The sequence below is a fragment of the Ovis aries genome, chromosome 19 (assembly GCF_016772045.2).
Source record: "Ovis aries strain OAR_USU_Benz2616 breed Rambouillet chromosome 19, ARS-UI_Ramb_v3.0, whole genome shotgun sequence".
Taxonomy (NCBI): domain Eukaryota; kingdom Metazoa; phylum Chordata; class Mammalia; order Artiodactyla; family Bovidae; genus Ovis; species Ovis aries.
The window spans coordinates 12,393,914-12,419,157 of record NC_056072.1 but is presented as its reverse complement, the minus strand read 5'-3'; the positions used below and the strand labels follow the sequence as shown (position 1 = coordinate 12,419,157).

The 25,244-nt window shown below is 40.8% G+C and overlaps 1 protein-coding gene across 4 annotated transcripts in view; it reads right to left on the bottom strand.

Annotated features, from left to right (window-relative positions):
- The window catches only part of WDR48 (WD repeat domain 48), a 47,031-nt gene that overhangs the window by 9,246 nt on the left and 12,541 nt on the right, over nt 1-25,244 (bottom strand). For all 4 annotated transcript variants that reach the window (XM_060402088.1, XM_042236513.1, XM_060402089.1 and 1 more), the window contains exons 2-14: nt 24,039-24,179; nt 21,906-21,984; nt 21,095-21,177; nt 20,848-20,977; nt 18,675-18,763; nt 18,194-18,295; nt 12,011-12,235; nt 10,301-10,375; nt 8,494-8,596; nt 6,608-6,705; nt 2,804-2,911; nt 2,396-2,492; nt 213-308 (exon numbers count right to left, since the gene is read on the bottom strand). In XM_060402088.1, coding sequence (XP_060258071.1) covers nt 213-308; nt 2,396-2,492; nt 2,804-2,911; nt 6,608-6,705; nt 8,494-8,596; nt 10,301-10,375; nt 12,011-12,235; nt 18,194-18,295; nt 18,675-18,763; nt 20,848-20,977; nt 21,095-21,177; nt 21,906-21,984; nt 24,039-24,179 — 1,426 coding nt within the window. The remainder of the gene's footprint in view (nt 1-212; nt 309-2,395; nt 2,493-2,803; nt 2,912-6,607; nt 6,706-8,493; nt 8,597-10,300; nt 10,376-12,010; nt 12,236-18,193; nt 18,296-18,674; nt 18,764-20,847; nt 20,978-21,094; nt 21,178-21,905; nt 21,985-24,038; nt 24,180-25,244) is intronic.

The following is a 25,244-nucleotide window of genomic DNA, read 5'->3' as shown; positions in this document are numbered from 1 at the left end:
ATTAAAAGTTCTTCGATATCTCAGTTAAGACTGGATGGACGTTCTTTAGCATGTAGAAGGGAGGGCAATAAATTGAGCATACCCCAACTATTATGTCATACTTTAGCAAATGCTTAAAAAAATTTTTTAAAAAAATTCTCAGGATAACAATCTAAATATCCTTAACTTCAGAGTAATTTTAAAACCAATTATCCTAATATAAAAATACGAACCATGATTTACTTCATTTTCTTCTTCATCTATTGGATTCACATGTGTCCTAGGCCAATATTCTAGGAGTGCCTGGAGTAAAAGTCCTCCTAAGTTCACTGCAAGAGAGTCAATTAAAATAGAAACAAAAAAAACAGAAAAGAGAAACATTAGTTTTAACTTAAAAATAGAGGGAAAGCAATAAAAATGAAAAGCTTCCACATATTCTGATGTTACATTCTTAACCCAATGCCAAGGATGTCTAAAAGCAAGACTTTACGTATTTCACAAAGTCTATTAAAATTTCATCTTACAATGTTTAAAGCAGTGATAATATCAAGCAAACAGATATTCTATTTGGTTATTCAGATATAGCTGTTCTTTGAAAATGAATAAACAACAACTGAAATTGTATTCTTTAAAGGGCTATTTCCATATAAAGCCACTATATTTTGTATATATATCAGTTATTTCTACAGGCTACAATCTTAGAAGAATACTGATCAAAGATATAATTAATAAAATATAATAGACTCTTATGAAGATAAGTCTCTTCTCAACATACACAAAAATTAACTCAACAGGGACTAAAGAGATGAATGTAAGACTTGAAACCACAATACTCCCAGAAGAAAACACAGGCAGTAAGCTTGCTGACAATGATATTGGTGGATGATTTTTTTTGGATCTTACACCAAAAGCAAAGGCAATGAAGGCAAAAGTAAGTAAGTGGAACTATATCAAACTAACAAGCTTTTATAGAGCAAAGGAAATCATCAACAAAATGAAAAGGCAACCTACGGAACAGGAGAAAATATTTGCAAATTATTTATCTGAAATGGGTTAATATCCAAAATATATAAAAAATTCATACAACTCAATAGCAAAAAAATGGAAAAATCTGACTAAAAAATTGGGCAGAAGAGCTGAATAGACATTTTTCCAAAGAAGACATACAGATGGCCAACAGGCACATGAAAACATGCTCAACATCACTAATCACCAGGGAAAGGAAAATCAAAACCACAAGGAGCTATCACCTCACACCTGTGAGGATGGCTGTTAATCAAAAAGATGATAAACAACAAATGTCTGACAGTATGAGGAGAAATAGGAACCCCTGTGCACTACTGACGGGACCTAAGTTGGTGCAGACACCGTGGAAAACAGCATGGCGGTCCCTCAAAAACAAAACTATCGTATCTAGTACGCTACTTCTGAGAATTTATCTGAAGAAAAGGAAAACACTCATTTAAAAAGATATATGCACCCCCATGTTCATTGCAGCGCTATTTACAGAAAACCTCACTGTCCATTGATGGATGAATGGATAAAGAAAATGTGATATACACACAAAGAAATATTATTCAGTCATAAAGAAAATGAAGTCTTGCCATTTGTGACAACAAGGATGAACCCTGAAGGCCATATGGTTAAGCGAAATATGTTAGACACAGACAAAAGCCATATGATCTCACTTACACGTGGAATCTGAAACCAAAAAAGCAAAAAACCCCAGAGCTCACAGAAACAAAGAACAGACTGGTGGTTGCCAGATGTTGAGGGGCAGGCGTAACGGAATGGGCAAAATGGGTGAAGGGAGTCAAAAAGTATGTACTCCCAGTTATAAAATATATTCGTCACGGGGATGTGACCTACGGCATGGCAACTATATTTACTAATACTATATTGCACATTTTAAAGTCGCTAAGAGAGTAGATCTTAAAAAGTCTCAAGAGAAAAAACTTCTATACATGGCGACAGATGTTAACTATTAACTAGATTTACTGTTGTGATTATTTTGCAATATATACAAATACTGAATCATTATCCTGTACATCTGAAACCAACATATGATATGTCAGTTATACTTCAGTAATTCTTTAACTGGAGGGGGAAAAACTGTTTCCTAGCTTCAGTTATCCTTACCTAACAGATTTCCAGAATGCTTTAAGGGTAGAGAGTATGCTGCGTGTTTAATTGTTAAAGCTAAGTCATACATTGTGAGAAAACTCAAGATCCCAAAACACTTAAAATGGAATGTTTTCCATTTCCATATGAGAGAATAATATAGATTTCTTGAAAAATAATTTTTTAAAAACCCAAATATTGTTTATAAACAAAAAAGATGAGCATAAAGCAAAAAACCAGCACAGATCTACCTACTCTTTTGGAAGGAGGCGGGGAAGGAAGGACACAAACTCACGTTTTGGATCCGACCCATCAGGGCTGCTGAAGCCAGCATCTTTTGCAGAAACCCAAGCAGCAAAGCAGTCACTCTCATCCAAAGTAATTGTCAACATCTGTCAAAAGAGAAAAATTGCTTAGTGGCATTCTATTTGAATACACTCTTCAAGTAAGTCTCTAAATCCTTATTTATTTGCACTATTTGACTACAGTGCTAAGCCACAGATTCAGAATCAAAATGTGTTTCGTGTAATTCAATGCAACTACGATTTAATATACTGGGATATGAAAAGGCATTTAAACTGCATAAAACCTTCTCCTTTCAAACTTAAACACACAGGACTCCAAAACTAATAATACTTAATTCTCAGCTATATGGGAAATTTTCAACTATCCCAAATTGCACAAATATCAACTGCTAACTTACCCCTGTTTTTAAGTCTACTGAGAACCAATTTGGTACATATACCATCTTAAATCTTTTCTTAATTTCATCTTCAAAATCCACTTTGCCCAAATCTTCAACTTTACATGCCTATACATCAAAAAGAAAGTATGATAATTATTACTATTAAGCGGTCAATTTATTTGACTCTGACTTAGTTACTCAAATTTTACACATTTGCCTAAATAAAATGGAGATTAAAATATGTTTCAGAAAGAACATCACCAAACATTTTTATCTTAAAGCGTTTACCTTTAAATAACTACCTCCTAGTAAAATTTTAAAGAACCACAAAATGTTCTTTTTTTTGAAACTGTAATTTAATTTTGCTGATATTGATATAACATACCACCACACTTATCTGTAACCAATGTCAAAAGAAGGGGAAAAAGATCTTGAAGGAACAAAAAGCAGTTTGTAAACACTTTAGGAGAGCTATGAAGCTGCCTTCAGATAACAGGTATAATATAGGCAGCAATCTTAAGTTACCTTTCTTATTCATTCCCTAAATACATATGCTCCCCAAAAGTATGTTCCAAACTTCATCTGGTGCCATGGAGCATTTCCCATCAGCTCATCTCAATTCTGAACCACAAGACAGAATGTTCCCTCTACCTCTTCTTGCTAACAGCAACCTGGCTCATTCCTGAGGGTCCCAGCTCACCAGCCATCTTCTCAAAGGGTGACTACTCCATGTCTTCTTCTATAGCCCATAACTCCCTAATGGCATATAGAGACTATGATTCCACCATGACTATGTAAAAACTCTTTCTTTGAGCCCATTATCATTTAGCTGCAGTAAACTGTACCCCCTTTTCCTCACTGCCACCTAGTAACCTCTGTGGTTACTGTCCCTCATTCACTGGCAACTTGAGCCTGGCTCAACGTCTTGCAACCCATCTTGTGATCTTGCTTGTTTCCTGGACAACATCAACATTCACGTGGACAACACACAGGCAGGTCATCGCGGCCTCTGGAATCCTTGACAGTATTCCTGCTATAAATGGGACAGTTACTCATGCTTACCTGGAACTTGTTTCCACAGTTTCCCACGACATCCTTTTTAAATCTCTCCTTTCCTCATATTCCACCACCACCTCTTACTGCCCTCAGCACATGACTCTGACCTCTACTCCTTAAAAAAGAGAAGCCTCAACAAAATTCCCTTAACTTTCTGCTACTGTTCTTCCTGGTGCAAGGAAAAAGGTGCCTCTTCTTGCTGGACCTGGACTGCCTGATCTCTTGCGCCTTGGGGGCCTTGTACCATCATCTACCCTCTCATGTCTTACTGGCTTTCCCCATAAACAGTGAACCATGATCAAATTTCTCCCATCTTAAAAATACCTTAACACCCAAACAAAACCCTCCCTTGACCTTTTCACCTCTAAATCTTCTCCAGTCACTGCCTCTTCTGCCTATCTCACCAGTCAAATATCATCAAAGATTGTCTCTATTCAAATACTGTTTCTTCACCTCCCAAACACTACTCAACCCACTCCATCTGGCAGGAACTGTTCTTCCCAGACACCATCCTCTTCACCCACCAGGCTCCTCTGTCCATGGGGTTTTTCAGGCAAGAATATTGGAGTGGGTTGCCATTTCCTCCTCTAGGCGATCTTCCTGACCCAGGGATTGAACCCACACCTCTGTCTCCCCTGCACTGAAGGCGGACTCTTTACCCACTGAGCCATCAAGAAAGCATCACTCTTATCCACAGGCCTAATTATTCTATTTTTTTTTAACCCCTGCTTGTTCCCACCCTACTCTACAGGAATATGGTATTTCACCATATTAGTGCAACAACCTCCTAACTATAATGTGTCAGTCATTACAATAAATACTTCTCAAACATCCCCTTGATATTACCAAGGAATAGGTAAGACCCAGATTTTAGGAATAAAGACAAAGGTAAGAATATTCTGGAGATCACTTGGCTGGCAGGTGGCAGAGCCAAGGTCAGAATGCAACTCTGTTCAACTCTTGAGCCTATGGTCCTAAAAGCACTCTTGATTTCCATACCTTTATTTAATGTCATGTCTATTTTGCCTGATCACTCGATCTTAAAACCTCAAGGTCTAATATCTGGATATGGGACACTGCCAGGAACACAAAAATGCCAGTGATGGTGCATGTCAGCGTAGGGCCCCATTTGAGTAGAACCACCTCCCATTCAGAGAGCAGGACTCTACCAGGACTTCAGCTGGTTAGACAGTTCAGCTGCTCTAAACTCATCTAAGAATCTTTAGTTAAAAAAAAAAAAGAATCTTTAGTAAGTGCTAAAAAAAAACTGGCCAAGTCTGGAGCCTACAACTCATGACTCTGTGGGAAATAAATCTCACTTTTCATTCTTTAAACCCTTGCTGCTGCTGCTGCTGCTGTTGCTAAGTCGCCTCAGTCGTGTCCGACTCTGTGCGACCCCAGAGACAGCAGCCCACCAGGCTCCCCCGTCCCTGGGATTCTCCAAGCAAGAACACTGGAGTGGGTTGCCATTTCCTTCTCCAATGCATGAAAGTGAAAAGTGAAAGTGAAGTTGCTCAGTCGTGTCCGACTCTTAGCGACCCCATGGACTGCAGCCCACCAGGTTCCCCTGTCCATGGTATTTTCCAGGCAAGAGTACTGGAGTGGGTGCCACTGCCTTCTCCACCTTAAACCCCTACTACTCCTTTATATTCACTCAGATCTCCAGTTATACAAAACTGCTCACCTGGCCCTGAATGAGCACGTACTTTCCTCTTTTGTGTCTTTGCTATTCACTCCACCTTCCTAAACTGCCCTCCCACAATCCATCTGCTGGAAGCCTTCAAGGCCCTGCTCCAGTGATCTCTCCACGTGGAGTCCTCCTGGTTTTCCAGCTGTAAGTAACCACCTTTGTTTGTAGGCCATCCTGTGTTCTGCTGTCCCTCCAACCAGAAGGGATCATTTTTCATCATTTATGACCCTCAACACAGTTCTTTGCACTGTGTTGAACTGAACTGAGTATTCATTTAATCCAGAAATATTTGTAGAACAAATATCCCAACAACACTAAGAAGGGCCATTTGTCAGGATCCTAAAAGCAAAGTTCAACTTATCTATAAATTCTTCAGTGCTATTTAGAATGTGGCTGGACAGCTTAATACATCTCAATTACCCAAAAATTCACTGTAACATGACTCAAAGTCATAACCGATGCTCACAGAGATGGCTATAAATCCTAAGAAATGGCCAAAATTATTCTGTGTACTCCAGTGGTTCTCAACCTAGGGCGATTCTGCATCCTTCTTCTTCCTCCCACCCTCTAAACATCTGGCAATGTCTAGAGGCATTTTTGGTTGTCACAACTGAAATGGAGGATGGGGATGAAGGTGGTTACTGGCATCTACTGAGTAGAGGCTGAGGGATGCTCCTAAGCACCCTACAACACAAGGACAGATCCTCCCTCTCAGTCCTGCAACAGATTTTTTGGGCCCCAAATGCCAAGAGCATCAAGGATATGGAACTCTGAAGTATTCATTTTCAGGGAAGGCAGCGTAACACAGTTGGTAATACACTAAACAGAGAAAATGGTTCCATTCAAAGTCTGGGTACTTAAAAAGATTAACTATGGCCTTATCTAATATTCACATGAGAATATATACTCCAAAATAAGGCTGTACCTAAATCTTTATTTATATTTTTATTATCTTGGTTATTTTATATATACACACACACACATACAAACAACATATACACATATACATACAAACTATAATAAAAAATACAGGATTCAGAATCCAGTAACCCATATTAAATTACAAAGATACTCACCTTCAAGACATCCCAATATGCCACGTTATTATTGGTATCTTTGGTTAATATATGTCTCTTATCATTAAGAATGTGACACTGAATAATACTAGCACCCCCTAAAGGGAAAAAATCCACACAATTAGTAAAACAATCCTGTATTTAAATTCACAGTACAGCAATGATGTTAAGTGACATGTAACAAAGTGTAAATCACAGTAGCCCCCAGAAAGGAGACCATATAATTATGTCTAAGGCAATTTAAAGCTAACCAAAGAAAAACTGTCTCATTTTAAGTACAGATTATAGATGAAAAGACTCTTTATTCACGTCAAGGGACTACTAGTGGAAAACTGTTATAGAGCAAACACCTTAACAATTTTTTTTACCCACTGGGAAAAGTCAAAATGATGACAGGACGTCTCTGAATTAGTTTCATCTCTTACTAACGTTTGCTTCCTATCTTACTTCTCTTTTATGCCTCCTGAATGAACATCCTATCCTAATGGTAGCGGCATGGACATCTAACCCTAGTCCCAAACTCTGACCTTGAAATCAGAGCTGCCACTTCCAGTTGTAGAATGTAGAATCCAGAGGCCAGATCTGACCCATTCTGGCTTGTGCCAAAAGACAACATTGTATCTTTTACAGAGTGGCTGTTGGCTTCACCAATACCATGATTATTAGTCTAATGCTTGGCAAAAAGATGAATTCAAGAAAGCCCAATTTTTAAAGTCACTAGAGCAGAGTGAGAAAGTTGGCTTAAAGCTCAACATTCAGAAAACGAAGATCATGGCATCCGGTCCCATCACTTCATGGGAAATAGATGGGAAACAGTGGAAACAGTGTCAGACTTTATTTTTTGGGGCTCCAAAATCACTGCAGATGGTGACTGCAGCCATGAAATTAAAAGACGCTTACTCCTTGGAAGAAAAGTTATGACCAACCTAAATAGCATATTCAAAAGCAGAGACATTACTTTGCCGACCAAGGTCCGTCTAGTCAAGGCTATGGTTTTTCCAGTGGTCATGTATGGATGTGAGAGTTGGACTATGAAGAAGGCTGAGCGCTGAAGAACTGATGCTTTTGAATTGTGGTGTTGGAGAAGACTCTTGAGAGTCCCTTGGACTGCAAGGAGATCCAACCAGTCCATTCTGAAGGAGATCAGCCCTGGGATTTCTTTGGAAGGAATGATGCTAAAGCTGAAACTCCAGTACTGTGGCCACCTCATGTGAAGAGTTGACTCATTGGAAAAGACTCTGATGTTGGGAGGGATTGGGGGCAGGAGGAGAAGGGGACAACAGAGGATGAGATGGCTGGATGGCATCACTGACTCGATGGACGTGAGCCTGAGTGAACTCTGGGAGTTGGTGATGGACAGGGAGGCCTGGCGTGCTGCGATTCATGGGGTCGCAAAGAGTCGGACTGAGCGACTGAACTGAACCGAAATAGCATTTAAAAAACATTTTTCTTTTATTAAAAATAAGTCAATATATGATTAGCCTTTTCTTGACATCAGAACTACATTTAAAGCAAAGTCATTTCCTTTATTTTTGTCAATTTCTTAGTGACTATGCTGCTGCTGCTAAGTCACTTCAGTCATGTCTGACTCTGTGCGACCCCAGAGACGGCAGCCCACCAGGCTCCCCTGTTCCTGGGATTCTCCAGGCAAGAATACTGGAGTGGGTTGCCATTTCCTTCTCCAATGCATGAAAGTGAAAAGTGAAAGTGAAGTCGCTCAGTCGTGTCCAACTCCTAGCGACCCCACAGACTGCAGCCCACCAGGCTCCTCTGTCCATGGGATTTTCCAGGCAAGAGTACTGGAGTGGGGTGCCATTGCCTTCTCTGCTTAGTGACTATGGTTAACCTCAATAAAAGGTATAATACCTTCCAATAGCCTTACTTACCTTTAATAACCTGGTCAGGTTGTGTACAAAGGGGTGTTATAGGATTTGTACAGTCATTGTCATAATCTCCAGAGGCTCTGAAATTATGAATTCCCTTCAATGTCTAAAGGAATAAAATTCATTATTTAATCATTTTATACTTTATAAGCTTTTCAATAGATTTAAAGTGCCAAGAAAAACAAAGAGCAAATGACAAAAACCCAACAATAACATCAACCAAAAAATACTTAGACACAAAGTACTCTTATCTAATGTGAGTAAAAAAATACAAAACGAAAATTAAGAAGGTAGAGTTGTCTTTTTGGAGAGAACACTGGGCACTCTTCTGGGTAAAGCTATGTTGATCTCAAATTGGCACAAAGAAACTTAGACAAGATATATGTTTTTTTTTATAAGTACAAAGAAAGATGACCTGACCTACATATAAAATAAGAATAAAGGCAAACACTTTCTCTTTTGTTATCCAGTCTGGTAAGCAAGAAAATGGACATCTTAATTTAAAACTTAATTATTTATTCTTAAATCTTAATTAAAAGTACTTTTTTTACTTCACTCTGCTTACCCTTTATTTCGATCCTTGTTCTTTATGCTATGAAGAAAATGGAAATGAATTTGAAAAAACAATTCTGCTTTCTCTTATGTTTAGGGAAACAGAACTGTAATGAGCTTCCCTGCTGCGCTGGTACTTGGACTGCCTCTCTTCAAGTACACGTCTGTAAGGTCAGAAGTTGTACTGACCTTTACTGGCTGTGTCAGGGCACAGCGCCTATGCATACACATTAAATGTGTATCCTGGCTCCTAACAAAGAGGGCAGAAGCTGTATTTTGACTATGACCTTAATTTTTATACAATCCTTAGGATCACACCTGCATTCACAGGGGCGTTCAGATTTTTGCCACTGTCTAAATTTTGGATTTTTGTCCTGCTACTGAAAGTCATGGCATCCGGTCCCATCACTTCATGCCAAATAGATGGGGAAACAATGGAAACAGTGACAGATTTTATTTTCTTGGGCTCCAAAATCACTGCAGATGGTGACTGCAGCCATGAAATTAAAAGATGCTTGCTCCTTGGAAGAAACGCCATGACAAACCTGCTGCTGCTGCTAAGTCGCTTCAGTCGCGTGCGAACTCTGTGCGACCCCAGAGACGGCAGCCCAGCAGGCTGCCCCGTCCCTGGGACTCTCCAGGCAAGAACACTGGAGTGGGTTGCCATTTCCTTCTCCAATACAAACCTAGACAGCATATTAAAAAGCAGAGACGTTACTTTGCCGACAAAGGTCTGTCTAGCCAAAGCTATGGTTTTTCCAGTAGCTATGGTTTTTCCAGTAGTCATATAGGGATATGAGAGTTGGACCATAAAGAAAGCTGAGCACCGAAGAATTGATGCTTTTGAACTGTGGTGCTGGAGAAGACTCTTGAGAGTCCCTCCAGATCAAACCAGTCCATCCTAAAAAAATCAGTCTTAAACATTCATTGGAAGGACTGCTGCTGAAGCTGAAGCGCCAATACTTTGGCCACCTGATGTGAAGTGCTAACTCCTTAGAAAAGACCCTGAAGCTGGGCAAGATTGAAGGCAGGAGGAGACAGGGACGACGGAGGATGAGATGGTTGGATGGCGTCACTGACTCGATGGATATGAGTTTGAGTAAGCTCTGGGAGTTGGTGATGGACAGGGAAGCCAGGTGTGCTGCAGTCCATGGGGTTGCAAAGAGTCAGACTTGACTGAGTGACTGAACTGACTGACAGTCATGCTCACACTGAGCATTTGTTACTTTGCCAGCATTTGGTACAGTGGCTCACTTACCCATTTATTTACTGTAGACTTTGTTGTTGCAACCCAAATTGCAGGAGGGGGGTCAGCTGATCTGTCAAGTTCCATCTGAAACAAGGCACAAAAATACCGCTGTATGGAATGTTGATTCTTCCGAACTGCCAGGACCAGCTAAACAGTATTATATACCAACTCCTCCATTCAATATTGTATGGTGATGATACCACAGGCATGTGTTAAAAGCCAGGGATGCACAGAAGAATGAAAGGGTCTCTCTGATAATGAAATTTAGAGCCCTACATAAGTGGAATGGGGTGACATCTTACTAAAAACAAGGGCTTCAAGTTTCAAGTGTGGTTAATTTAAGGCTTCTAAATGGGAATAGTCAAACGGATGACTTACCCTTCCTTCCTGGTTTTACCACTCTTCTGTTTTTATGTTCTTAATAACAAGAAAATAAGTTTCTTTTTTCTTTGGAAATGAGTGTAGCAAGAAACAAAATAACCGTTCTAATGAGACAGTGAAAGTAAATGGTACTCCTGCCCTGCACCATGCCTACTCCCCACCAGGAACAGTCTGCACAGTGGGGGCCATTTACTGTCTCTTCCCGTATTTTTAAAATACTGCACATATGAAAATAAATACACACCTATGCACACATTATGCAAATGACGTGATCTGCCCACTCTTCTTCCTGCACCAGCAAACTGCAGGTTTTGAGACATGAGGACAGGGCTGGAACACTGGCAACCAGGAATCCTCTTTAGTTCAGAGTGATGCTCCTTACGTTTATGCCTGGGCTAAATCCCTCTTGTCTTTTTCTCCACGGCCCAGAGATCCTGGCAGCCGCAGGCCTTGCAGTGCAGTTTCCCCTCCACACCTGTCTCTCCCCATCAGCGTGCTTCCTGCACACATGCTGTGTCTCTGTGACTTTGGCCTCAACTCTCTTGCTTCTCTAAAGGATTATGGCTTCTGTCCATTAGGCTGTGCCATCTGCTTTAAAGAACTGTACTTGGCCAGTATTACATGAGCTCTCAGACCACAGGCATCCTCTCAAGTGTCTCATCTGACCTGTAGTCTGTCTCAGCTCTTCCTCCTATACTGTGGTCTGAGTGTCAGATGTCACTTCGTTTTGCAGATGATGGCTATTTGAAGTTCTGTTTTCAGATGATCTCTGAGAAGGGGTTGGCAGGGGGGGAGAGTGCTGTCTGGAAATCTTCTCACCATTGTTTTAATGTGCAATTCTGTGAATATCAGTGAGACTGAACACCTTGTCAATGATGACTGTCCATTTTTTCAGGCTAGGCTTCACTTTTAGCAGGTGTCAACACAGATGGCTTCTCAAGTACCCACCTCCCAGGACTATTCTGAGGCAGTGATGGTTTGCAGTTTGAACCTGCCTCTCCCCCTTCTTCAGGAGCACTCTTCAACATTCCCCACGTGGCACACTGGGCACATTTCTGCTTTGCTGTCCACTCACAGACTGAGCTCCTCTATTCCTCCTCTAAGGACAGGTTAGGAAAGCCAGCAGAGCCCAGGAGCACTGTGGGTCAGTTCACAGGGTTCGCCAGTGTGACAGTCATCCACCCCTGATGTTCCCAGGAAGTCACCATTTCTTCTACGGTTGGCTAAGAAGTATCTTTTTCACAACATAACAGGTGACTCAGGTTTTAATATTGATTTTGATGTATTTGGCTAGCGCATGTAACAATCTAAATCATAAAACTAAAACATATGACATACCTTGAGAACTGGCGCTTTTTCTTCACAAATTAGCACCCGAATATCAGGGTTTCTTAGGTCTGTGCAATAAATCTTCCTGTCCCTTCCTCCAGAATACACGTGTGTGAAGGCGTCGTTGACCTGCAGGGCCCACACACCTTCATCATGCACTCGATATGTTGCTATACATCTCTGCTGGCCAAGGGACCAAAGGCGGATTGTCCCATCTGAACTGCCGGAAAGGCACTGGGGATGGAGAAAGCTAAGGTTAGCAACCTGCCAAAAAGATCCTGCTTTCTTGTGCTCTGCTCTTGGCTTCTCTCCTGACTCTATATTGTCAAAATGTGTCTCTAATAACCTGCATTCCTGCCTCTGATAAAAGACTTCTGATAAGCATGCATCACAGGCTGGGATGACCAAAGGCAACAACACAGGCTCAAGCAGGAAACCCTCTGAGGAAAGCTTCCTTGGTACCTGGCCACCTGCAGCATCACCATCTTGTGTCCCATTCCACACCCAGTGAGGCAGAAACTCTGGTGGGGGCCAGCAATCCGTGTTTTGACAGGCTCTCCAGGTCATTCTGTCTGGCACGCCAAGCTTGACAAGCACTGCACTAGCCCAGAGCCCTGGGTCACACCTCTGTTTTGTCCTCTCCCTCACTGCTCTGGATTCATGATGACTTGCCAGGTCTCCTGGATTTTACTGACAAGACTCAAATGCAAAATCCAGCTTGCCACAAAACCCTACCCATTCAGAGTTAACATTGGCAATTCTGACATTTCTAAAGGCTCAACTGCATGCGAGTTGCTGGTACTCTTATCAGAGCTGAGCACACGGAGTGTGACAGAAACAGGGAGAACCAGCCACCCCACATTTGCATTCAGCATGCCTGGTATTCTCTACCAGTTACTGTGGTCACCTGGGGAAAGGGAGAAAAGCTTATTTTTCTGGGGAAAAAATAGCCCTGAGGAGAAAGCAACTGCTGGTGCTGGTATGTGAAATCAAGCAGGCAAAGAACTTCAAAGAAGAGAAGATAGTTGTGGGCTGGGAGACCTGGATAGTGTTTGAACAGGTGAGGCCTTCAGGAATATTAAGGATTAACTGGCCTGTTCTGTGACTCAAAAGGCTTTCCGAACTCTGGACATGTTTAATTAAACAAACATCGTACTAACAGACTCCCCCATAAGCTGTCAGGAGCATCAGTGTTTTAATCATTGATTATAACTAGTTTGCAAGAGAACCCAGAGACTAACCAGTAAAGAGACTGTCAGCAGTAAGGCTGTAAGGAGACCTCCATCACGTGTGTAGGAGCACTGTGGCAGTGTAATGGGGGGCAGGCAGGGAGGAGTCCCCCACTCCAGGATGAGGTGCTTCACTGAGGTGGCGAAGCTGTTAGTGAAGCTTTGATCACTTAGCTCCTAGACCACAGATCTACAGGGAATAAGGTCTGAGAACTTTAGGATAAGGAAGGCAAAGGTGATGGGTTGGAAGTCCTCATAGGCTGGGTAACTTACAACAGTAAGGAGGTAAATTCCAAACCAAGAATGCACAGCTGAAAGCAGCTGAGGAAATACAGAGTATATTAGAGTTCTACATCCACCCGGATATAGAATACAAAATAATCTTTGATAGTAATCAGTAATCTAAGACTGTTAAAAGCAGGCCCCCAAATAGACAGCAATCACTTTTAAAGCACCAAGCTGGCAAATGAGTTTGTGGTATTCAGCAGTATGGTTAGAAGATATGCCTATTTTACAGGAATTCTAGTGCCTGGTGTCCTTTAGGACCTAGAGGGTTCATCCAAACACTTCCCACTGACCCCAACCTTCCACTGGATAAACATGAAGGCCCCTTCATCGAGGTGGTTTCTGGGACTAGGACAGAATGCCCCAAGTGGCACTGCTAAGTCAGACTCAGGGGATCAGATCCTATAGCCTGATCGGGTGCTCTGTGCTTTTGCCAATAGAGATGAGAAGTATCAGTGTACTGCTGCAAGACTGCTGTTGATCAACACACAGTGTTTCTGGGATGGTCACTTATACACAGTTGTAACTGCCAAAAGAGAGCAGCCCAGTGGGCAAGTCAGGAGCAAGCAGTGGCCTAATGCTCAAGGAGCCCCTGGGCCTATAGGGTGGTTCAGCAAGATTTGTATCAGCAAGGAAAATCCTGTGAGTGACACACAAGGACATGACTGACTCAGAACAAGATAGCAGCTTGCCCCAGTCTCCTCAAGCAACTGACTGAGCAAGTGCAAGGAATACAAAGTCAGCTGGCTTGGCCCAGGAATGCTGGCACCAATCAAAACAACTTTAGTGAAGAGAGACCTCAAATAGTAAGATCTGCTAAATATCCTACGACAACAAAGAAAGTGCGGCAATAGGCTGACACTGATAGGATTCATTGGCCTACTACACGTATCATCACAAGTCCCTGACTTACGCCATCAGGGACCCTACATGAGAAGCTGCAGGGCAACTCTACAGGATTTAATATATACTCTGGTCCAGTAACCAATAACCTTCTCTTCCATGTTGCAAGAGTTCAAGAATCAGTAAGTAAACGTTTCTTTTCCCTTCTCTCTTTTCGCCAGATAAGTGGCTATTCTAGGTGTTTTCTTGATCAATTCCCTAATGTAAAGATGCCATGTTGTTGGTGGCTCAATTTACATTTAGTTTCTCATTGCCAATAAGGAAAATGGATAAAGGGAGAACTAGAGAAGAAAAACTACTGGCTTAATTCTGCACTCTAAGGCAGACAGGCAGCTTTTAAAGTAGTACCATATCACCGTCTGTGCTTTCAGTAAGGGAAGCTGACTTGAGGTGAAGTGCATTTATAACCATAAATAAGAAAGCCTTTCTGAGATATCAATGCAAAGAAATAGAGGAAAAGAATAGAATGGGAAAGACTAGAGATCTCTTCAAGAAAATTAGTTACCAAGTGAACATTTCATGGAAAGATGGGCACAATAAAGGACAGAAATGGTATGGACCTAACAGAAGCAGAAGATATTAAGAAGAGGAGGAATAATACACAGAGAAACTATACAAAAAAGATCTGCATGACCCAGATAATCACAATGGTGTGATCACTCACCTAGAGCCAGACATCCTGGAATGTGAAGTCAAGTGGGTCTTAGGAAGCATCACTATGAACAAAGCTAGTGGAGGTGATGGAATTCCAGTTGACTATTTCAAATCCTAAAAGATGATGCTGCATATGCCAGCATATTTGGAAAACTCAGCAGTGGCCACAGGACTGGAAAAGGTCAGTTTTCATTCCAATCCCAAAGAATGCTCAAACTGACACACAATTGCACTCATCTCACGCGCCAGTAAAGTAATGCTCACAATTCTCCAAGCCAGGCTTCAACAGTATGTGAACTGTGAACAGATGTTCCAGGTGAATATAGAAAAGGTAGAGGAACCAGAGGTCAGATTGTCAACATCCGCTGGATCATCGAAAAACCAAGAGAGTGCCAGGAAAACATCTACTTCTGCTTTATTGACTACACCAAAGCCCTTGACTATGTGGATCACAACAAACTGTGGAAAATTCTTAAAGAGGTGGAAATACCAGACCACCTGACCTGTCTCCTAAGAAATCTGTATGCAGGTCAGGAAGCAACAGTTAGAACTGGACATGGAACAATAGATTGCTTCCAAATAGGGAAGGAATATGTCAAGGCTGTATACGGTCACCTTGCTTATTTAACTTATATGTAGAGTACATCATGCAAAATGCTGGCTGGATGAAGCACAAGCTGGAATCAAGATTTCTGGGAGAAATATCAATAACCTCAGATACAAAGATGACACCACCCTTATGGCAGAAAGCGAAGAACCAAAGAGCCTGTTGATGAAAGTAAAGAGGAGAGTGAAAAAGTTGGCTTAAAGCTCAACATTCAGAAAACGAAGATCATGGCCTCTGGTCCCATCACTTCATGGCAAACAGATGGGGAAACAATGGAAACAGTGACAGATTTTATTTTCTTGGGCTCCAAAATCACTGGAGATGGTGACTGCAGCCATGAAATTAAAAGACACTTGCTCCTTGGTAGAAAAGCTATGACAAACCTAGACAGCATATTAAAAAGCAGAGACATTACTTTACCAACAAAGGTCTGTCTAGTCAAAGCTATGGTTTTTCCAATAGTCATGTATGGATGTGAGAGTTGGACTATAAAGACAGCTGAGCACCGAAGAATTGATGCTTTTGAACTATGGTGTTGGAGGAGACTTGAGAGTCCCTTTGACTGCAAGGAGATGCAACCTGTCCATCCTAAAGGAGATCAGTCCTGAGTATTCATTGGAAGGACTGATGCTGAAGCTGAAACTCCAATACTTTGGCCACTTCATGAGAAGAACTGACTCATCTGCAGAGCTTGATGCTGGGAAAGACTGAAGGTGGGAGAAGGGGACAACAGAGGATGAGATGGTTGGATGGCATCACTGATGTGATAGACATGAGTTTGAGTAAACCCCGGGAGTTGGTGATGGACAAGGAGGCCTGGTGTGCTGCAGTCCATGGAGCTGCAAAGAGTCGGACACAACTGAGTGACTGAACTGAACTGATGCTACTTTTATCGTTTTAGTTAAAAGCACATTCATAATTATCTACAGAAGAAACAAGGCATGGAGTGAAGCAGAAAGGAGGAGATCTCAGGAAGTCCACCAGGCCCACAGCCCCCTTCTGAAAACCATCTAGTCTACCGCCTCTAGTTAAGGGCAGTCCCATGGAGCCCATACAATCCAGTTTGATCCTGGACAAAGCTAACAGAAGAAGGCTTGGACAACCATATCAAGTGCAACCTAGCAGCTACTGCAAAAAAGTGAGGAGCTGACTGCATTGGGCTTTTTAGACTCAGGTGAAAATGCTACTACAAAGAAACTCAAGAGTCCTAGAAAATGCCATGGTTTGCAGACAAGAACGTACCTATTATTTCTACTTTTCTCACCAACTATACTAACTAAAGACTATGATTCCCACTTTGCAGACAAGAAAACTAAGGACAGGTAAAGAAGAGTTCTCTGCTCAAGGACACACAATACATGAGTATCAAGATCCTTCCATGTCTCCAAAGACCTCTATGGGCATCTTCCAGCCTCTCTACCTGGTTCTGAAAAGTGATTTCCTTCCCTTGGCCAGTTTTTCAACTTTCCTTTCACCTCTGGAAACAAAGGCTTCACTGATTCATGGATGAGGCAACTTCCCTGATGTTATTTCATGGGAGTAATGGACCGATGGTGTTTCTCATCCAGTCACATTCGTACTCTCCCTTTTCCAGCCCCATCACAATCAATTCCAATGATCCCTGCCTATGAGAAAAACGGCAGCAGTACACGGGAGAGGTGTGTCATAACATAAAACGGTGCTCAGTTTTTGTTTTTTACTGTCTATATTATGAAAGATCACTTTTCTACTGCTATAGAACAGATAGAATTGTGATTTATAATTCACAAATTATGTGGCTGAATATTAATACCTGTTCAAACATTACCAAAATGTTTTTCTTTGAAATGCTGACTTTAAGTTCTATGTTAGATAACAAAACTACAGTCCATATCTACATAGTCAACTGACAAGATCTGCCTAAGAAACCAGACCCACTGTGAGGATATTTTCCACTGCCAGAAAGCACTCAATACCAAAGATTCCTTCTGCTTCAAAGGAAGCATTTTAAATTATTTTAGCCTATATATATGTGTGTATTTATGGATGGATGCTCAGTTCTGTCTGACTTTTTGAGACCTCAAACGGCAGCCTGCCAGGTTCCTCTATCCATGGGATTTTCCAGGCAAGAATACTGGAGTGGATCGCCATTTCCTCCTCCAGGAGATCTTTCCGACTCAAGGATCAAACCCACGTCTCCTGCAGTTCCTGCATTGGCAAGCAATCCTTTACCACTGAGCCACCTGGGAAGCCCTTATTTTAGTCTATACATAATTGTGTATGCTCACCTGCATTAGAATTATTCTTAGGATATCCTTTGCTTGGCCTTTCTTTAAAAGTTATGCAAACAAGATAATTTCAAAATGTGGATTATTATATGCACAATTGGGTATTTTAAGGATTTGAGACCACAGTTTATAACGTGTGTAGCTTTTGGTTTAAACCAACTATGCAACAATATAGAAAGTGGGGGAGCTTCTGCTGTATGAAATTTATGACAAGGTCAGTAGGTAAATGCTCGTGTGAACTGCATACCTGTGTGCCATCTCTGTTCAACAGCAATGCTTTAACATTATCCGTGTGCCCTTTTAGCTTCATTAGTTTTGCACATGTTCTCGGATCCCATACTCTTAAAACCTGTGAATCATACAACGTATCACACAAACGATCAAATTTAAATAGTAGATGGATTCTATAAATCAAATGGTAACCACTAAGCTCTGTGATGGTAGTACTACTTCAGCCAATAGACAGTGTTCCAGTGTCCAAGGCTCCCAACTTTTTTAAGCAGGAGGAAAAAAAAAATGCACAGGCCTCCCCACTCCACCCTCCAACCCTGGCACCACACACATGACAGTAATTATACAGTTATACCCTTATTTGTTCAAATAAAGCCTTTATTTTTAGTATCCACCAGGCAAAACCACTGTCTATATATTTTGTAATTACAAAGATCAAATTATGTTGGTTTCTTTGTTTTCTAGTGTTAAAATATACCCCTTAAGTTCCCCCTTACCTTCTCAGTGGACCCTGATACAATGATTGTTCCCAGTTGATTCATTGCCAGGCTATAAATGGAATCTTTGTTCCCACTTAAAGAAGAAGCTATTAAGGATAAATAGAGCTAAAGGTTAAAATCATCAGCTGTTTAGTAGCTAGTCAGCACAAACTGCAAGTTTAATTATTTGATTTAGAAAATCTTATCTTTATGAGGACTCTTAAGGAAGAGAAATTTACCTATTATGGAGATAGTTCTAAATAATACTATTAAAATTTACATCCCTTCTGGATTTGAGCATACACAAATGCCCAATAAATATTTACTAAATTGAACTGAACTGCCACTTAAAAAGCTATTCACATAAGCAATATATTTTCAAAGATACACAAGTGCCAATAAAAATGAAAACTATAGCTAAACTCATTTTTTACAAGAAAACACAAATCAAAACAAAATACTATTTTCACTGACAAAATCAGTAAAAAACAAGGCAATATACTTGGTTCTCAAAAAAAAAAAGTGGAAATGGCACTCTCATACATTACCTGTGGAAGGATAATTTGGTACAACTCTTCTGGAAGGAAATTAGGCACTATGTGGCAAGAATTGCATTCATGCTCTCTGATTCAGAAGTCAATACCACTGAAGCACATACATAAAACTGTCCATACAGTATGATTCCAACTTTACAACAGGAATAAGTGTAAACAAAAATACTGATTGTGAGTAAAGGAATAAATACATATAAAGTATTTAGAAAAGTAACTGCTTCTACTGAATGCTCAATAAATGTTAGCTATTATCATTATTTCCATAATGATAAAAAGCGTGTCTGATACCCTCTCTAAACAGTTCTAAGTAGAATATACTTGTTGCTGAATCTATACCACTAAGCCTCATCTCTGACCTTGGGACAATCCTTCTTTTTTTGGCTTCATTCCCTCTTGTTAGTGTCTCTTTCAGGCAGGCCTTACATTAGAGAGAATTAAATGATGCATTATGACAGCCCCAGTAGGACCAGCTGCTGAATCCCTGAGACTGTGTACATTAATCACAGAGAACAAGGGAAGAATAGTGTCTAAACCTTCGCATATTTCCTGAGAAAAAAGGGCAAAATAATATTAAGAAATTATAAACACCAGTCTCCCAAGCTGCTCTTCTTGACACATACTAGATTACATTAGAATTGCTAGCTATGTCAACATGAGTATTACACAGTCATGACAAACTGGATCTGTCATGCAGGGATCCAGAAAGTTCAGGCCACATCATCAACACAGATCTTCTAAGCCAGGCTTAGCCAAAAATATGCTCCTAGGAGTCGCTACTGACACCAGGCCGAACTTCAAGTCTAACCTGTCTGGGTCTGACTGGGTAACTGAGATCTTAGTTGATAAGGCATCCATGCTATTAACTCTGCGAAGGTTTCTGAATTGTCTCTAGAAGCGAGGGTCAGCCTTCCTGCACTCTTCTGGAATTGGCTGAATTCTTAAGGCTGCTCTGAAAGGGTCCTAGAGTATTGGCACTAAAAGCCCTCTTTCTTTCCTTTGGGTATTTTCCTATGTGGTTATTAACTTGAAGGCTGTTAGTATCCAGTAACACTTTTCCTGGGGTAAGGAAAATGGCAACCCACTCCAGGATTCTTGCCTGGAAAGTCTCATGGACAGAGGAGCCTGCTGCTACTGCTGCTAAGTCACGTCAGTCATGTCTGACTCTGTGCGACCCCACAGATGGCAGCCCACCAGGCTCCCCTATCCCTGGGATTCTCCAAGGGTCGCAGAGAGGAGTCGGACACAACTAAGCACAACACTTCTGAAAGTCAAGAGTTGCCTACTTTTGGCCAGGTAGTCACTACTTTCATCAGTAATATCTGCCTAGAGTGTGGCCCTGGGCCAGGTAAAGCTGTAGGATATATTAATAAAAAGTGATAAGACAGACACTTCTGCGCTCTGGAAGCTTATATGTTAGCTAGGGAGCTAACATGCTACGTACAAAAATGGCCAGGTTACACCTGGAGAAGTTACCATTTTTAGACCACAGTGAGGAACTAGCTTCTAATCACACTCTCAGGGACTAGAACGTTACAGGCAGAACCACTGTCTTGATGCAAACTTATCAAATTTGTTTTATAAACCATACTTAATGTCAACTTGGATCACTTTTAAAGAAAAATTTTCAAACACCTTACTTGTGACGGTGTTATTTGAGGCAGTCAGTGCTGTTAGAGTATTCACATCCCAAAGGAATATTTGTCGGTCCAATCCAGCTGATGCTACGAGTTCCTTATCCTTGGCATATGCTAAGGCCTTCACATAATCCTGTAACAAAACATATATATCATCATCTACTCTGTAGACCAATAAGCAAAGGAGCCATATAAAGTACTGAGATCCTAGTACTGCACTAAAGAACTGAAACCGTGTTAGCTGTCTTACCTTATGCGTCCTTAATGTTGACATGCAAAATCCCTTATGTGCGTTCCATACTTTCACTGTTGTATCAGAAGAAGCAGATATTACTAGAAAAGGCAGAGAATGAACAAACCCCTTAGTGGTGTGTTTTAACACCATTTGAAAGAGTTAACTTAAAAAAATTAACAGTCTCAAACTTTCATATATACAAAATGTTCATACATAAATATTTGAATATTTATGTATGTTGAATATTTATAACATTCCTAATGTTAATTCAAACATCTTAACATTCACATACTCACACATACACATATGTATCTAAAAGTTCTTTCTAGAACTTTTTATATTTTGTCTCAAATATTTTTTTAAATAAGCAAGACAAACTCTTCAATGCTCCAGCTGAAGGTGCAACTAATTTGACTACAAAAAATTTCTCTAAGACAGACTGCAAAACCAAGAAATGGATCTTACCATAAAGAGAACAAAAAGAGACTAATCAGGTTAAAAGAAAAATACATATCGCCTGAGTCTATTTATATACAGTGACAATGCAGGCAAACTAATCAACAGTGCTTAGAGGACATGAGAGCAGTTATCCTGGGACAGGGACAGTGCCTGGAAGGGTGGCCTAAGAGGGACCTCGGTAATCTGTTTCTTGATACGGGTATTCACTTTGTGAAATTTTATTGAGCTGTACTCTCAGGATATGTGTACTTTTCTGTATGTATGTTACACTTCAAGAAAGAGGCTTACATAACAATGAAAAAAATAAAGAGAAAAATAAATTGAATTAAAATCATCCAGAAGCTCAACAATCCAAAGAAATACTTACATGTTTTCCCATTACAACAGAGTACAATGTCATTCACCCAATCAGTATGGTGTTCCATAGATGCTATATATGGATCTTGCTGAAATTACAAGATAAATCATAAAAATGTCTTTTCGTATATTAGAGGATAAAATATGTCATAAATATATCATAAAAACATGATTATGTTTAGATTCTTTAATTAATGTGACACACTTCTCTAAGGCCTTCAAATTTACAGCTGAATTCAGAGTAGAATTTCACCAAATGATTGATGCTTCCATATGGCAGATATAAACAGAAGTTTTCTTTTAGAACAGTTTTATCACTGACATAAGCCTTGGGTTCCAGGACAAATGCCCTGAAGTTAGGGAAGGCAACGAGGCCTGGGCTAGGCACTGCGTGAGACACGAGTGCAATGGGAAGGGCTTCTCTAGAAAGGATGAGATATGAGCAGATCTGGGGGGATCTGCCTCAGCAGCGGTGAAGGCTCAAAGCAGACAGCAGGGACAGAAAAGCAGCTGCTCAGAGTGGTGAGAAGCCTAGCCGGATGGCAGACGAAGATGCCCACTTCCGCTCTTAGCTTCCTACTGTTGTTTTTACCTGTGAACTGAACATTTCCTCACAGAATCTACAGTCCTTCAGAGAAAAAATGGAAGCCAATGGCTAAAGGATCACCATTTCAATTCAGTAACTCAAGATTTTTCTACTGCTCTCCCTTGGCTCAATTACCAGGAGAGGCCTTTTAAAAAAGAGTATTTAGTTACACCCTACATCTAAGACAGGCAAGTTCAAGATGCTTCATGGGCAAAGAGAATAGCTCTCTACAAGTCTATTTGAGAACTGATGCTATTCAATCTTGTCATAAAATGAGAACCAGAGAGAGATGTCTGAGGGCTGAAGAGGCAGCTTTCTAACTCTTCCTGGTTAGTTCTTGTGTTTTCCTTAATTTGTCTGAAATGCTGTAAATCTCTAGGAAGGTGACATTCCAATTCAAAAGTAGGTTCTGAAAAGCACTTCAGAGCCACAACTTTATTTTCTATGTTTTTAATATGGGACCTCCACTATTTACACTGGTCAAAAAATTCGAAACTCACTGGGCCAAAGTCCATTTAAAGAAACTGTCCAAACTGTGCAAAGCAGTTGTTCTTTTTCAGATGCAACATCAGACTCGCAGAGCTTACTAAAACACACAGCCTTTTAAAATGACAAAGTCTAACCTCGGGGTTTCAAGGTTAGATTGGGCTCTAACTCTCTGTCATGAACCAGTTACTCAACCATGGTTTCTCTTAGCCTGTTTTCCCATCATAAGGGGAAAGTGGATCTGCCTTGAAGAAGTATTGTGAGAAATAATCTGGGAAACTGCTCTGGTACAACGCTAGGAGTTCAAGAAATGCTCCTCCTTCTTCCTGGAATCTTCCTTTCTATGTTATTCATAATATAGGCATTCACACAAAATACAAAAAGAGCGCCTTTCCATCTGACTGGGGCCTTATCTTGACATTATCACTAAGTCCTGTTTTCTGTTTTCATATTTTTACATCAACTTTATGCTATATAGTAAGACCCTGTGGGTCTTTGTGGGTACAGTAACCACTTTTTTTTTTTGGCTGTACTGTCAGCATGAAAGATCTTAGTTCCCCCAACTGGGGATTGAATCCCCCTCACACACACATTGGGAGTGTGGCATTTTAACCACTGGATGGCCAGGGAAATCCCCATCCTAATCACTTTTAAATGAAAAAAATATTTGTTCAAGGTTAATTATAAATGTAAAAGCATATTCAATCTTTTTTTAGTAGCACTGAAAAGGGATGCCAAGAAAGCTTTTTGGGAACATATTTAAAACAGAAAAATAAATTGCTGAAAAGAATTCCCCTACCAGAAAAATCTCTAAGCTCCTTTGCAGCAAAGAGCTGTTATCACAAACCTAGTTTATGGAGTCCTTGCCTTAGCTAAAACACTTCTAAAACTCCCCTGGGGTGTTTTCCTCAGAGGCTTACTGAATTCTGGTTGCAATGTCTTCATTTATAGAGTGTACCAAATAACTGAGTGCTCAAAGAGATTAAAGCTGAAACTGTGAAAGGCACCATATTAGACACACCAAAATTTACTGAGCGTAGATTGAAAATATAAACTCAATCCCCGCCTTACCTTGTGCTGATTGACACTCCATATTCTTATGATGGAGTCTCGACCGGCCGTGAAAAGTCTGTTAAGTGCTGGGTCCAGCTGCAGGGCATTGACCCCATTCCGGTTGTACTTCTCCACTTCATCTCGAATAACATAGGAAACCTGACAAATACATCAAGATGGGCTGCTTATGAAGCTATACAACATGTGATTATAAAAATGTAGCCTTCTAGTGGCCAATCTGAAATTCAAACTTCTAATATAAAACTTATCTCCCAATTCGATAAAATTTTTATTTTACTCTATAGAGACTGAGGGCTCCCCCAGACGCTCAGTGGTAAAGAATCCTCCTGCAATGCTGGAGTCGCGGGTTCAATCCCTGGGTCGGGAAGATCCCCTGGAAAAGGATATGGCAAGCCACTCCAGAATTCCTACTTGGGAAATGCCACAGACAGAGGAGCATAGAGGGCTACAGCCCATGGGGTCTCAAAGAGTTGGACACAACTTGGCAACTAAACAACAACATAGAGACGGAAGGGCTGAGCAGAGAAGAGTGGCATTAGCTTAGACCAAGATAAGCAAGTCTGAGGCTAAATACTACAAATGCCTCCTAACTTGACTCCTTTCCTACCCTGTTTGTCTTTAATCCATTTCCACAGAGCAGCTGGATGAATCCTTTTTATATATAATTGAATTTATTTATTTTAATTGAAGGATAATTGCTTTACAGTACAGTGTTGGTTTCTGCCAAAGACCAATACAAATCAGCCACAGGCATGCCTATATCCCCTCACTCAAGAACCTCCCTCCCCATCCCACCCCTCTAGGTTGTTACAGAGCCCCAGTTGGAGTTCCCTGAGTCATACAGCAAATTCCCATTCGCTATCTATTTTACATATGGTAACTGGTTGACTCTTTAAAACATGTAGACAGAAATGTCCTTTAAAAAAATATAAACATTTTTCCGTTCAGAAACCTCTCTGGGTGCTTACTCCACTAGACTCAGGATTGGGTCTGAAGTTCTCAAGCACCTCTCCAGCCCTCGCCCTTGCTCACCGCTCCCATGCCCCACACACACTGTTCCTCCAGATGGCACACGTGCTGATCCCCTCTGCCTACAAGCTCTTCCTCCCACTGTCTGGCTGACTACCATTGCAGTCTTAAGATTTCTGTGGAAATGCTGCTTCCTCAAAAAGGCCTTCTCTGACCTGCTAAGCAAAAATAAGG